Here is a 12,600-nt window from a genome sequence, read left to right on the forward strand (position 1 = left end):
TAGGCTCATGGAGGCATGTCCTCATGCATTCCATGGTTTGAGTCCTCTAAATCCTGGCATACCCTTAGATGCTTGAGTGTGGAGGTGAATCAGAACCACCATGGTAATACGACTCCTCTATTTTCTGCATTTGCAGAATACGCAGTATATAGCGGAATAATAGCTACCTGAGGCTATACCCCTCGTTGTATCATGACATCTGGACTTCATCACCAGATATAAAGTCTTGGCCGTTCTGAAAACAAAACAAAACAAAAAAAACAGCCTCAGAATGCAAATATGACACTTTTTGGGAGTTTTGGATTCCCAATTTTAGTGACTACCCAAGGAGTTTATAATCAAGTTTTAATTCCTTACTAATTTGTTCCCTGTGATCCTCTTTTTCTCATTGTAGACATGAGTCCTGTTTATTTAGAGTATGAGGAGATGCTAACCTTGGGCTTTTTTGAACAAGACAGTAAGGCAGGGAGTGGATATACCCCTCACCCTATTGGGTAAGAAGGTGGCACTTTTGACCTGGTCTCTGCCACGGTCACTGGTGGGGCCTGGCCATTCTGCCGTCTCAACCTTAGTTACTTCCTCACTCTAGATGAGGGCTGGTCCTTCCTGCATGAGGTATCTTCCAGGGACCTGGGCCATCTGAGGTGGTATAAACATAGAGAGAGCTGCTCTGAGTGGGGTCTTCTTTGGGGGTTCACGCCAGTGGTGGTGGGAAGCTGCTCATGTGTGGGAACTGGGGCTTTCTTATAGTTTGGTGTGTGTAGGTGACTAAACATTTCTTATGTTTGGGCATATTCGAGAAAATGCAGTATGAACTCTTCACTGAACTTCCAGGGGCTTATTGAAACCTGAAAAAGACAAATTCTATACAAATTTTTTTCCTTTTTCCTTTTTTCTTGTCTGAATTATGATTAGTATCCTGAAAAATGAAGATTCTAATTCTAAAGAATACTAAAAGTAAAAAGTTTCAGGTCCACAGACCCTTTTGCTTAAAGTCAGCTTTTTTAAGAAGATTTTTAATGAGTTTTTCTGTCATTGCACTTTGATCCACTTTCTGGTTGAGTTTTTACTTACTCCGTTGTCAGATACAGTTGCAAGAAAAACTCTGAGGATGAAAACAAATCTTTTCTGTCATTCCTGGTCAGAAACCGTGCCAGCCAAAGGTTTGGATTCTGGGCAGCACAGCCCAGGGCGGACACAGCCAGGGTGGGGTTAGAACAGGTGGGTCAGGGTTGGTGGTCTGATGTTCACTGAGACCAGAGTAACTGGGGTCTTCCTGGGTTAGACATTTGTTCTGAACTTGGGAAGACTTCAGTGAAACATTTTATAATCATTAGACTTCATTGATTTTTTAATTTTTTAGAACTTCAGAAGTGGGTAGTTTACTAAATATGTTCATATTATATATTAAACACATTAAAATCATACACTGTTCTGCATTTTGAAGGTGATACATAGATCCCATAGTATGCATTCTATTGCTTATGTAAAAACATTCAAGTTACTAGGCCTTTTCTATCAGGCCACTTTTGAGTGGCTTATATAAATCTTTCATTAGCGTTCATTTTTATAGAATTATACTATTCATTAAACCACTTCAGGTGAGCGAAAAGCCTTGTCTATTCTGTGTTACCACTACTGAACTACAGTCTGCGTTGACAACGTATACCATGCTGAGTGCCTTTTAGCACGGGAGACAGAGTGTAGGGTTCTAAAACAGTGTCCTGTAAACCACTGGTGTCCTGTTCTGGTGGGAGTTGGGTGACCCTGGGAGCTGCTGTTTGGGCTTCAGACTGGCCCCTTACTTAGGTCACATGCCCACTGCATGTTTGTGTGTCCTGCTTTTTATCACCCTTGATTGAAATAAGGAGTTTTCACAGAGTTGGTATTTCAAGACATTTTAGGTCATTTGTGGTTTAAAATCTTCTCAAAAAAAGGTATATATGAGAAATGAAATTGATACTGGAATAAGTATTACATGGTACTACAGCACCCTAATGAAGAGAATAGATTAAAATTACACACTTGCATGACAAAGGCCTGTGAAGGAATTAATGTGATTTAAGTGTTTTGTAACTTCATTTCTTATTCCCTTAGTAGAGCAAATTCTTATTTTTTTCGCCTTCACTGGTAACAGCTTTTATGGGAGCCCACATCAGCCAAGTTGGATTTGAACTCAGCTGCCCTGTACTGCACTTAAAATGATGTAATATTCCAGGATGTCTGCTCCAGGTGGTGTATCGTCGTACACACTAAGGGACATTCCTATCACAGTCATTTTATGGAAGATGTGTGATAATCTGTTTTTACTGGTATTACTAACACATACAATGAAGAAAACAGATAACAAATTTTAAGACCAAGGTAAGATACCTAATCAAGGCCATTTACCTGATCACATTCATCTCATAATAGAAACACACTCATATTGCAATGATCCATGTAGATTTCACGTTGAAGGGACGCCCGTCACCGGGGGCTGCCCTGGGCCTGCGACAAGGACTCCGCGCCGAAGGGGCTGGTCTTGCTAGAGGCCACACTTGTCTCCTAGTTCATGACTTGCCGAGTTTTTATTGAAAAATGCTGGCATCTGCACCTTCAGAAACAGAGAACAAGCAGCACACATTAAAAGGAGTCCTCGTCAGCTAATTCCCATTGCCAATGGAATGTACTCAGTACTGTACATATTAAACTAATTTCCAACATAAAAGGCAGGAGGAGTTTTGATTCTGTCTTTTTTTTACTAAGCAGTTTTACTATGACACTAGTTACAGCAAATTTTTAGGAAAAATATCATTTACAGTATCATTATGAGCCATTTAACTCCACTCTTTTGGTTCAGTGACCGGTGTCTTGGGGGCACCGCGATCAGGTTATTTGCAGTAACCACTTCATCAGTCGCTCTTGTAGGACATCAGCCATCCCATTAAATGTCTAAGTCTTGGGTGACCACCTGGTGTCCTACCCCTGGGTGCCCGCATGTTTGCATGGTGAGACGCAGGCCTCACTTGCCCTTCAGCTCATGGAGGCAGAAGGAGTGCTGTTCACGTTACCATGTTAACAGCACCCGGTTCATTCCCAGCAGACTCTTCAGCTGTGTTCTACCCTTAATGAAAGTTTCTGACTACTACTTGTGTTCTAAACCGTTAAGTAATGTAACGCATGTTAAACACTTAGGGTGCCTGGCGCCTTGCAAGGACTCAGTGGTTCACTGTTGTGACAATAATGGTTATAACAATAAAAATAATAAAATCACCATCATTCCATTTTTATCCAAAAGTATAAATTTTGCTTTGGCATGAAAAGTGATCCTCTCGACTGCATTATGCACGTGGGGGGTAAACTGAACCTAGAAGTGGCAGCACTGGGTTGGTTTGAGTAGCAGTTGAGGGTCTGGCCTGTGCTGAGGGCTAGTTGGGTGGCTCTTCTCGGAGCTGGTGGGATACATGGCCTGCGAGGTGGCCCAAGTCATGCTATTCCTAAAAGACATTGAAAAAGCTCGGGAGTAAATGTAGGGTTCACAGAAAACTAATTTAGAAAACTAAAAATGTGGAAAAAGGTCATGTAAGTGGTCCAGTTCAAGAAACGATCACCCCAAGTAGAGACTTGCCTGAAAGGCTTTTGACAAGAATTCATTTGAAACTCTAGCATGATGAATTTTGAGTGGGTGGCCGGCCAGCTACCAACATGCGTTAGGCGCATTAGAAGTTAGCGAGAGAGCAGGTGCTTTCCTCTGTAGGAAGAACTGTCAAAATGGCTGTATGGTATATCCTCTAGGCAGCCTAAAATTAGCATCAGTGAAGTACATAGGAGGGCATCGGGTAGGGACAAGGATGGGGGAGTATGCAGTGTTTCTCAACTGGGGGAGGCATCCTCCCCTGCTGGGGGATATTGGGAAGGTGGTGAGGTGCAGGTAGTGAGAGGGACAGTTCCACAGGCGGCAGAATTGTCCTACTCCAAATGCCAGCATTGGTCTTGCTGGGGAATGCTGGTGGATGAGCAGATCTCCCGAGAGGGCCCACCCATGGCTTCCTGAAGGTGAGTGGAAAGGGCTCCTATTTGGAAAGAGCTTAGTGACAAGTAAGTTTTGTCTGCCAAGAGCACAAAAATTCATTATGCTACTAATTTAACATGAATTCCCTCATTTCCTAGGGAGGTCAGAATAACACTGATACATTCTAGTCTTGTCCTTTGAACCGCCTGTTGTTGAGGTGACTTTCGCTTAGACATAGAACCACGGTAGCGGTTCCATTTACGTGCTGCAAACTGTCTGCCATACACTGCATTTGTGTCTGTTGAGGGGAGGTAGGTACAAGAAGAACTCTCTAGTATAAAACATGAGGCATTCACAAGGGGGTGAAAACTTGTCCAAGTATACAACAGTCTACATTTCAACTGTTCTAAAACTGAAAATTCCCCACTGTGTTGGGGGCACATTAAGTGCACCTATTGGCAGTCGGGGTCCCGTGCTGTTTACCCACCTGCTGTGGACTTCTGTGTCCCCTGTGGGGCCTTTCTTTGGAGTTGGTACAGAAGTTAAATGTCTGTCTCTGATGGTGTTGAATCTAGGTGTATTAGCATCAGTACTCTCTTTATACAACGTATCTGTTCTATCTCTGTCTTCCAACTGAAAATAACCCGTGTTTTTTAAGAGGTTGCTCCTAAAAACCACCAAGAAATCGAGGCCAATTCTCATGGCACAGAAGCGCAGTTTCATGAACTAAGGCCACGGGTGTGTGCGGTGTGTGCAGAGGGGTCTCGTCTGTCTCACCTCCTCCATGAAAGGTCATCCTGCTACATTGGTGTTCTCTGTGAGGCTCCCCCAGCTCTAAATGGGTCTGAGCCCAAGTGTTTCTCTGGAAGTTCACGCAGAAGCACAGAAAGGTTTAAAATGAGGTGTCTAGGGTTTGAGGAGTGATGATAAGGGCAGTGGCCATTTCAGGAGGTTTCTTTTGTTGGGGATGTTATCTGCTGCTCTCACTAGAGGAGAGGATGCAGGAGACTGCGGAAGCTGAACCGACTTAGCAGCAAGGTCAGCGTTCTGAGGGATTTCTTTGGCCAGAGTTGAGGGCAGAGTGGGGCCAGCATTTGCCCGGGGCAGTGACTTGAGTACCACCAAAGATCTGTCTTAGGAGTGTCCCCAAAAAGGAATGAAAGTAAGATTGTAAATTAGCATCTTCTCGTTCCCCAAACCAAAAATGCACCCACGAATGGGTGTAAAATTAAAGTAATAAAGAAATGCCCTCAAAGAGGGTTCTTGGCCAAAGCCTGATGTGAGTAGATGTGGGGCCCTGCTGTGGCCAATGGCGAGCTGTGATTCTGTGCGTCATTTCAGTGATAGTGTGAGCACACTTCCGTGAAGTCCTCCATTCACTTAGCCTGGCAGAAAGGGGAGGCTTGGCGAGGGCGTCCTTGGTAACTTAGTGGCCCCCTGTGGGGCCGAGCTGGCGAGGAGGCTGGGCTCCTGTCTGAAAGGGCAGACACTTGTACTTCGGCCAGTGGACTGGATTCCTTTCTCGTTTGATTGCTGACCTAATGTTTCTCCATCATGTCTAGCCCTTTAGATGATTAACTCATTTTGAAGGTGGTTCTGGTCCAGGTAGACCTGTGTGTGACCTGGTGACGGCTCTTTATACTTGGTGCTAGGCTGTAGTTCTACAGGCTTTTTACAGTCCATACCATCCTCTCCGGTTTTCGAAAATCTATAAACAGAGTGATTACTGAAGCCTGCTCTTTATCTTGCAGAATATGAATCTGAATGAGACTCTTTTGCTGAAAGAATTGAATCTGGTTAGAAAAGGTTTCACAAAATGCTCCCCAATCTGTTACTGGCTTCTTATTGACTCTTAAAGGTTCTTTTTCCCTTTTTCTCTTCTTTTTTTTTTAAGAAATATACTGACTTCTATGCATTTTGGAATTTTTGGTCAGTGACCTCGATTTTGATCCCTTTAAGTACTGTTTTTGCTGTTTTACCTAGAATTAGAAATTACCACTAATCTATTGCCACTGATGGGTGATCAGCCATCCTCAGCAGGTAGAAGGTGGTGTGTACCATACTCATCATTCTCCTTATACTGCTTGGGGGAGGGGCATGCTCCCTTCCAGGCATTTTCACCAGCAAGGGTCGGTGTCCCACAATGTCAGTTTAAGAACCTGACAGGCATTGTCATCATGTTAGAGACCTTTGTGACTAACATATTAAGTCGACTTTATAACTTTTTCTGGCTTACGTGTAGCTGTTAGAGTTTTGGCATAAAACTCTTTGATATCAATGTTAAAGCGTGCTAACCATTCAGGCATGTTGTACCTTTAAGGAATGACTGAAGAGTGGGGGGGGGGGTGACCCAGCCCAGCGGGTGTGCGGGGTTGGGGTTTGCTCAGCTGTGAGGCAGGGGCTTCCTTCCTGTTTTCACCTGACCACAGGGAGGGCATAACTTGTTGCTTGGAGCAGGCCAGCCCAGGCCCCTCCCCAGCCCACTCTCTATGGGATGGCCACTGCTGAGGGACATAGCTGGGGCAAAGTTGGGTTGATAGGATATTTCAGAGACTCATTTTACCCATGATCAGGGCCAGCCTTGAATCTGGAGCAGCTGCCACATGGCCTGATGCTGCGGCTGTGGCCAGCCACTTGGCTCTCACGGGCACCTTCTGGGGCTATTGGACAACACAGAAGCACCCAGGTTAGAAGGTGAAGCACGAAGACGGTGTGTGAGCTGGAGGTCTGTGTGTTCAATGACACAGACCTAGCCCTAGAATTTAGGGGCAGCTAGGACGGTTGTAGTTGATGTCATCTAGAAGGGTCGCTCTAATAAACGTTATTCTGAACTGTAGTGTTTTAGGTGATGAATGACTGATTTAAAAATTATTTTAATTCCACTCAATATTTCACTGTGATGTTAACTTGGAGGACCTGTCTGAGGTTAGTCTTGATTTTAAGCTCCTTAAATCTGTTGGGCACAGGATATTGATCATGTGTAAATCCAAAATACTGTGTGAAAGTGCTTATAGTTATTTCTTCCTTGACAAAAGCGTAACTTAAACATGAAAATAATGTTGGTTTATAGAAATATTTATTGTTCAAGGTCTGTAATTGTATTTCAAAAATGATGTGGTATTCAACTTGTGAAGGGATTTGTTTTGTCAAAAAATTTTTTACAATCACTGTGTATACCACTGTCCGAGGCTTAGGGCCCTTTTCCCATCACAGCAGAGAGGACTGGGATCCCCATAAGTCACCCTAAATGGCTATATTGTTGCTAGAAGTTGGTTCAAATGTGTTCACTAGGTTACCTTATGTTCATTAATATCATCTTGAAAACTCCCTGTGATACATGTTAAGGAGACAGCAGTCCCTGCCCATAAAGTAATGTATTTGTAAGGCAAATAGGCAATTGGATACTATCACATACTAAGTGGGGAGTAGAGGAAGTATTTTCAGACTCAAGAAAACTTTGAAAAGTCAGGAACTAAGCTGCTTGGAGATCTGTGCTGCCAGCGTGGCTTTGGTGGATTCGGGAAGCGCCGGGAAAGTTCTTGACAGAGTCTGTGTCCGTTCAGTTACTCCATTGTTCTTTTTCCAAATGCATCCTACTGGATATGGAATAGACCGTAGATGTCGTAGACTGAGAGTTGGGACTGTGTTGGGACCATTCGGGTGAATGTGTCGCTTTCACAAACGGCATCTCCGAGTAAGTACTGTCACCTGGTGCACGTGGAGCCTGCAGCTGGAGTGAGGCGTGCCGGTGTGGTGCCCTGCGCACTTTGCTCCTCTTGCGGGTGGTGTGCTGAGCGCAGAGCCGTTGGATCCCTCCGACTGTGTGCTAGTTGTCTGTCCGGTCGCTGGGAAGGGGTTGGGCGGGGCGAAAGTCGCGATCTGCCGCAACCTGTGTCATGGACTGTAATATTGTAAGGTCTGTATTCTGTATGTGTATCTTAGACCCCGAGCAGGAAACAAGCCTCATGTGTGTCTTTAACATTTATATTTCCATTCAAAATATGTATTCAGTGTTGATTTCCTCAAAACAGACTTTGTTAATTTAGGAAATATCTCCAAGTGGAAACGTGCTAACTTTTTCTGTAAATCTTAAATAAAAGGTGCTGTTCCTTTCTTTGACCCAGGACTGGTCTGTGTTTTCTGTCTTTCTCTCCATGCAGTTTTTCTTTTTTTGTTTCTTTTTTTCTTTTAAAGCTTTCAGTTTGTTCCAGCCACATTGAGGGAAGAACATGGGTTGGTGGGTAGGGAACCGGGGCTCTCTCCCCTGAGCCCATGTTGAAGGCTCTTTCTCTGGGCCTCGGTTCCTCCATCAGACGGGTCAGCCATGGGCTGCTCTTTGAGTGGGGCTGGGCCAGGAGGCATGGCTGCTCTTCCTGATGCCCCCAGGCCCCCCCAGTGTCCAGCGGCATCTTGCCTCAGAGCGCTCAGCACCCCTGTCCCCTGCCCGTCTGTGACTCCGAATCTGAGGGACATGTTAATAAGAATTGGGGTTTGAATGCAGTTTTTTTTCCAAGTTACCTTCTTTCTGAATGTTAAATGTTGAAGAAGTAGGGGGTGAGCCGATAGGAGGCGCTCCCTCTGGCCAGCCTGGGGGGCACCTTGCTGTGCGAGGATCCCTATAATGTAGTGTATGTTCACACCGCTATTTCCATCTTCCTGGAAAAGGTGAGGAAATGAAGGTTGAGAGCCTACTTTCTCCAAAGACTCTGTTGTTAAGGGATGTGTCAGGCAAGCAGTGAGGCCGGTGGGCGGAAGCACCAGCTGGCCCGGCTGCAGATGCCGGTCAGAGTCAGCACGACCCGCACACATCTGCACGTTCATACCGGCTCTAAGTCCATGCTGACTGGGTGTTTTCCTTCTCCTGCTCCCCTCACGTCAGGGAGCTAACTCTGGGCAATGTTCATTGATAAGATGACAGAACTGGGTGGATTGGCTGGTGGGGTTTGTTCTGTTTTGTTTTGTTTCAATGTGGCCCAACTTTAGTTTCTAGCTTTGTGTTCATTGGCAAACAACAGGCCTATAACATGATTACTTGTGATTATCAAGGTGTATAGGAAACGTAGTTTATACTTTCGTTGTGTTGAAAAATTCAGTTTTCAACATTCATTTACCTAACATCAAACGAACACTTAATGTGTTTTTAAAAAAAATTTGAATATGGTATATAAGAAATTTTTCTTACTAAAGATTTATTGATTTCTATGTGGAGATTTATTATTGCTGCTCAAATGCGGGCAAAATGTGTGCCCTGAGAAGGGAGAGGGTTAGACTGGGCTGGGTGATTTCTGATGATGAAGGAGATGGGTGAAACACAACCGGGGGGATGGTCCTTTGGTTTGCTCAAAGATTCCACATTTTTCTCCTAGGCCTTTCTCTTAGACTCACCTATTAACAGAGTCGGCAGGTTTTACCTTGCCTTTTCCCCACTTGGAACCCTCTGGGGAGAATAGGCCATGGGGGGGCGGGTGCGAGAGTAGGACAGTCAGTTGTTAGTTACGCATATTCTGGAGCGCTGACCTTGGGTCAGCACTCTGGTGCCCTGATAGGCTTCCAGAATGGCCTCCACCACAGCGGCAGTGAGACCACAAGATGACAGCACAAAGGCTTACACTTTGATGCTGCACTTTGGTCCTTTAAAACACTCATTAGGTCATAATCTGTTTCTCATATTTCAAACTGGTTGGAACTTGAGAGGTTGGGTAAGAAAAGGTCAAGATTCTCAGTTCCATAGCCTACCTTAGGTCACCCACTGGAGCACATTGGGTTTTCATGAGTTCCTTCCTGTGGAACGCAGAGACAAGTGAAATTTTCTGCCTCTTCTACAGAAATTTAACTAAGTGTCAAGGAGGGTAAAGTTCATTTCTGAATTTCTATACAGTTCAGTGGCCAGGTTTTGCCATCACAAGCAACAGCTGACACTACATTTGCAACAAGTACCTGGCAGTTGGGGACGGGTGCCAAGAAGGCCTGTGTGTGAGGTGATGTGGGTGGGCCGTGTGCTGCCACCGCCGCCGCTCTCCGTGACTAGTGAACTGTCGTCCACCTCCTTCATCTCCAGGTCTCCGACGGCCCAGGAGACGAGCCCTTGGAGTCCCCGTACGAGAGCGCAGACGAAACTCAGACCGAAGTGTCCGTCTCATCCAAGAAGTCTGAGCGAGGAGTAACCGCCAAAAAGGAGTACGTGTGTCAGGTGAGGGGAAGGCGGTCTTTTGATTTGTCCCTTGACTTGGTCCCAGGCCACATCTTCACTCTTCCTTGAGCCCCACCCAGCATGACACTGACTTTGGTTTTGAAGGCATGTGGTTGCCAGCAGAGTCCCAGATTAAGTGCCCCCGGGAGTGTCCTGCATCCACACGTAGGCTCTGTGCTTCTGTCACTGAGTTAACAGCCGACCTGTGTAACAGACGCACATTTCTACATGCGTGCTTTTTGAAACGTGTGAAGTTGGGGGTGTCACCGCCAGTACCTTGGCCAGGTCACTTACCTGCTCTGTGAGATGGAGGCTGTGGGGAAGCCCCTGGAGGAGTTTGGTTTATGGTGATGGAAATGTGTGGGAGTTTTCTTGATTCTCACGTCTGATTATAAACCTCTCGAGTGTATCCTGCTGGGCGTGGCCTTATTGCTGTCCCCTTTCTGCCCCACAGCTGTGTGAGAAGACGGGGAGCCTGGTGCTCTGTGAAGGGCCCTGCTGTGGAGCCTTCCACCTTGCCTGCCTTGGACTCTCCCGGAGGCCAGAAGGGAGGTTCACTTGCAGTGAATGTGCTTCAGGCAAGTTCTATTGTAGCCTTTAAACCGCACTTCCCATGACAGGCAGTTCTGGGAGCGTCCGCTCCTGGCCGTGGAGTCTTCCTCCGAGGCTCTTGTGCACAGTGCATTGGGCCGCCGCCCATCCCCAGGTGCGTCCTGATGTGGGACCTGAGAGCCTGGTGGGGGACAGCTGCGTCCCTGCTGGTCTTTGTGCTGTCCCTGTCCTTCCCATGGGTTGGCCTGAGCCTGCTAGTCTGTGAGGTGGCTGGCATGGGGTGCCATGGTACCCGAGGGCCAGCGCTGCTCGTACAGGTAACCCGGTCAGTCACAGAACACGGGCTGCTTTAGAGACACAGTGTGAACCGGAGCTTCAGTTTCAACAGAACGAACGGCTCCAGGCTCTTGCCTGAGCGGCCATCAGGCCTCAGCAGCACAGTCTGGGGCCTGCTGGGAAAATGGGCCACTCTGATGTAGCCCCCTCTGTCTGTGGCCAGACCTGAGGGTGTCCTGGCTCTTGTGGCAGCATGTCCCTGGTTAGGAAGACACCTAGACTCTCCCAGAGAGTTCCTCCAAGGCCGTCAGATACAACAGTACCCCACTTCTGGAGGTCTCTGCCAGCCTGTGAGTCTAAGTGATTCTTCACTATACTTGGTGAGCTGCTCTCAGAAAGGAGAGTAACAGCCTATCTTCAGAGGAGTGCCTCCTTTCAAGCTTCTGGCTAATTAAAGTGGGAGTCCCTACCTAGGCTGCCTCCTCCTCACACTTTCTTGTCCTCCAGGGGAAGCTGGAGCCCAGTTCACAGCAAGGTAATCCTTGATGGCTGGACTTCTTTGAAGCATGCTTGGACTAGTCAGCAAGGTCAGAAAGAGAGCCAGAGGCCTTGGCAGCACGGGCTGCCTCTGACAGAGCTGCTAGAGTTGAGTGGCTTAGGAACGACTATTTAATTCTTGTTCTTTGCACCTCTTTCTCTGCCCCTTTCTTTAACTGTTTGTTAGGGATTCACTCATGTTTTGTGTGTAAGGAGAGCAAGACAGATGTGAAGCGCTGTGTCGTATCGCAGTGTGGGAAGTTTTACCATGAAGCTTGTGTGAGGAAGTACCCTTTAACCGTGTTTGAGAGCCGAGGCTTCCGCTGCCCCCTGCACAGCTGTGTGAGCTGCCACGCTTCCAACCCTTCCAACCCGAGACCGTCAAAAGGTACAGGTACACCCCACAGCGTGGGTGTGGGCTCAGGGTGCTCACGGGGGCGAGGGGTGGGCCTGGTGGCCGGTGCAGTTGTCTTTCTGTCTCTGCCTTGCCCTGCATTTTCCCTTCTTCTTGCCCTAAATGTTATCTTTAAGATTCTTAATTTTAGGAGGGAGAGACCTTTTCAACCATTTTGATAGACTGTATTTGTTCTGGTTTTAGTGCTCTTTCATATGTAAGAAAATTATTTAATTTTTTTAAAGGTTGTATTTACTTATTTGAGAGAGAGCACGAACGGGGGAGGGGCAGAGGGAGAAACAGACTCCCCCAGCTGAGCTGGGAGCCTGATGCGGGACTCCATCCCAGGACCCTGGGATCACGACCTGAGCTGAAGGCAGATGCTTCACCGACTGAGCCCCAGGCATCCCTAAGAAAAAAAAATTTTTTTTTAAGATTTTATTTATTTATTTATTTCACAGACAGAGATTATAAGTAGGCAGAGAGGCAGGCAGAGAGAGGAGGAAGCAGGCTCCCCGCCGAGCAGAGAGCCTGACGCGGGGCTCGATCCCAGGACCCTGGGATCACGACCTGAGCTGAAGGCAGAGGCTTTAACCCACTGAGCCACCCAGGCGCCCCAACTGAGAAAAAGTTTTAAAATCAAGTCATATCTGCCTC

The 12,600-nt window shown here is 46.7% G+C and overlaps 1 protein-coding gene across 1 annotated transcript in view; it reads left to right on the forward strand.

Moving 5' to 3' along the window:
• NSD2 (nuclear receptor binding SET domain protein 2) overlaps window positions 1-12,600 on the forward strand; it is an 81,715-nt gene that overhangs the window by 52,300 nt on the left and 16,815 nt on the right. The window contains exons 10-12 of the mRNA XM_080831216.1: window positions 10,053-10,184; window positions 10,639-10,762; window positions 11,737-11,937. Coding sequence (XP_080687342.1) covers window positions 10,053-10,184; window positions 10,639-10,762; window positions 11,737-11,937 — 457 coding nt within the window. The remainder of the gene's footprint in view (window positions 1-10,052; window positions 10,185-10,638; window positions 10,763-11,736; window positions 11,938-12,600) is intronic.

The sequence above is a fragment of the Martes martes genome (assembly GCF_963455335.1).
Source record: "Martes martes genome assembly, chromosome: 2".
NCBI lineage: Eukaryota > Metazoa > Chordata > Mammalia > Carnivora > Mustelidae > Martes > Martes martes.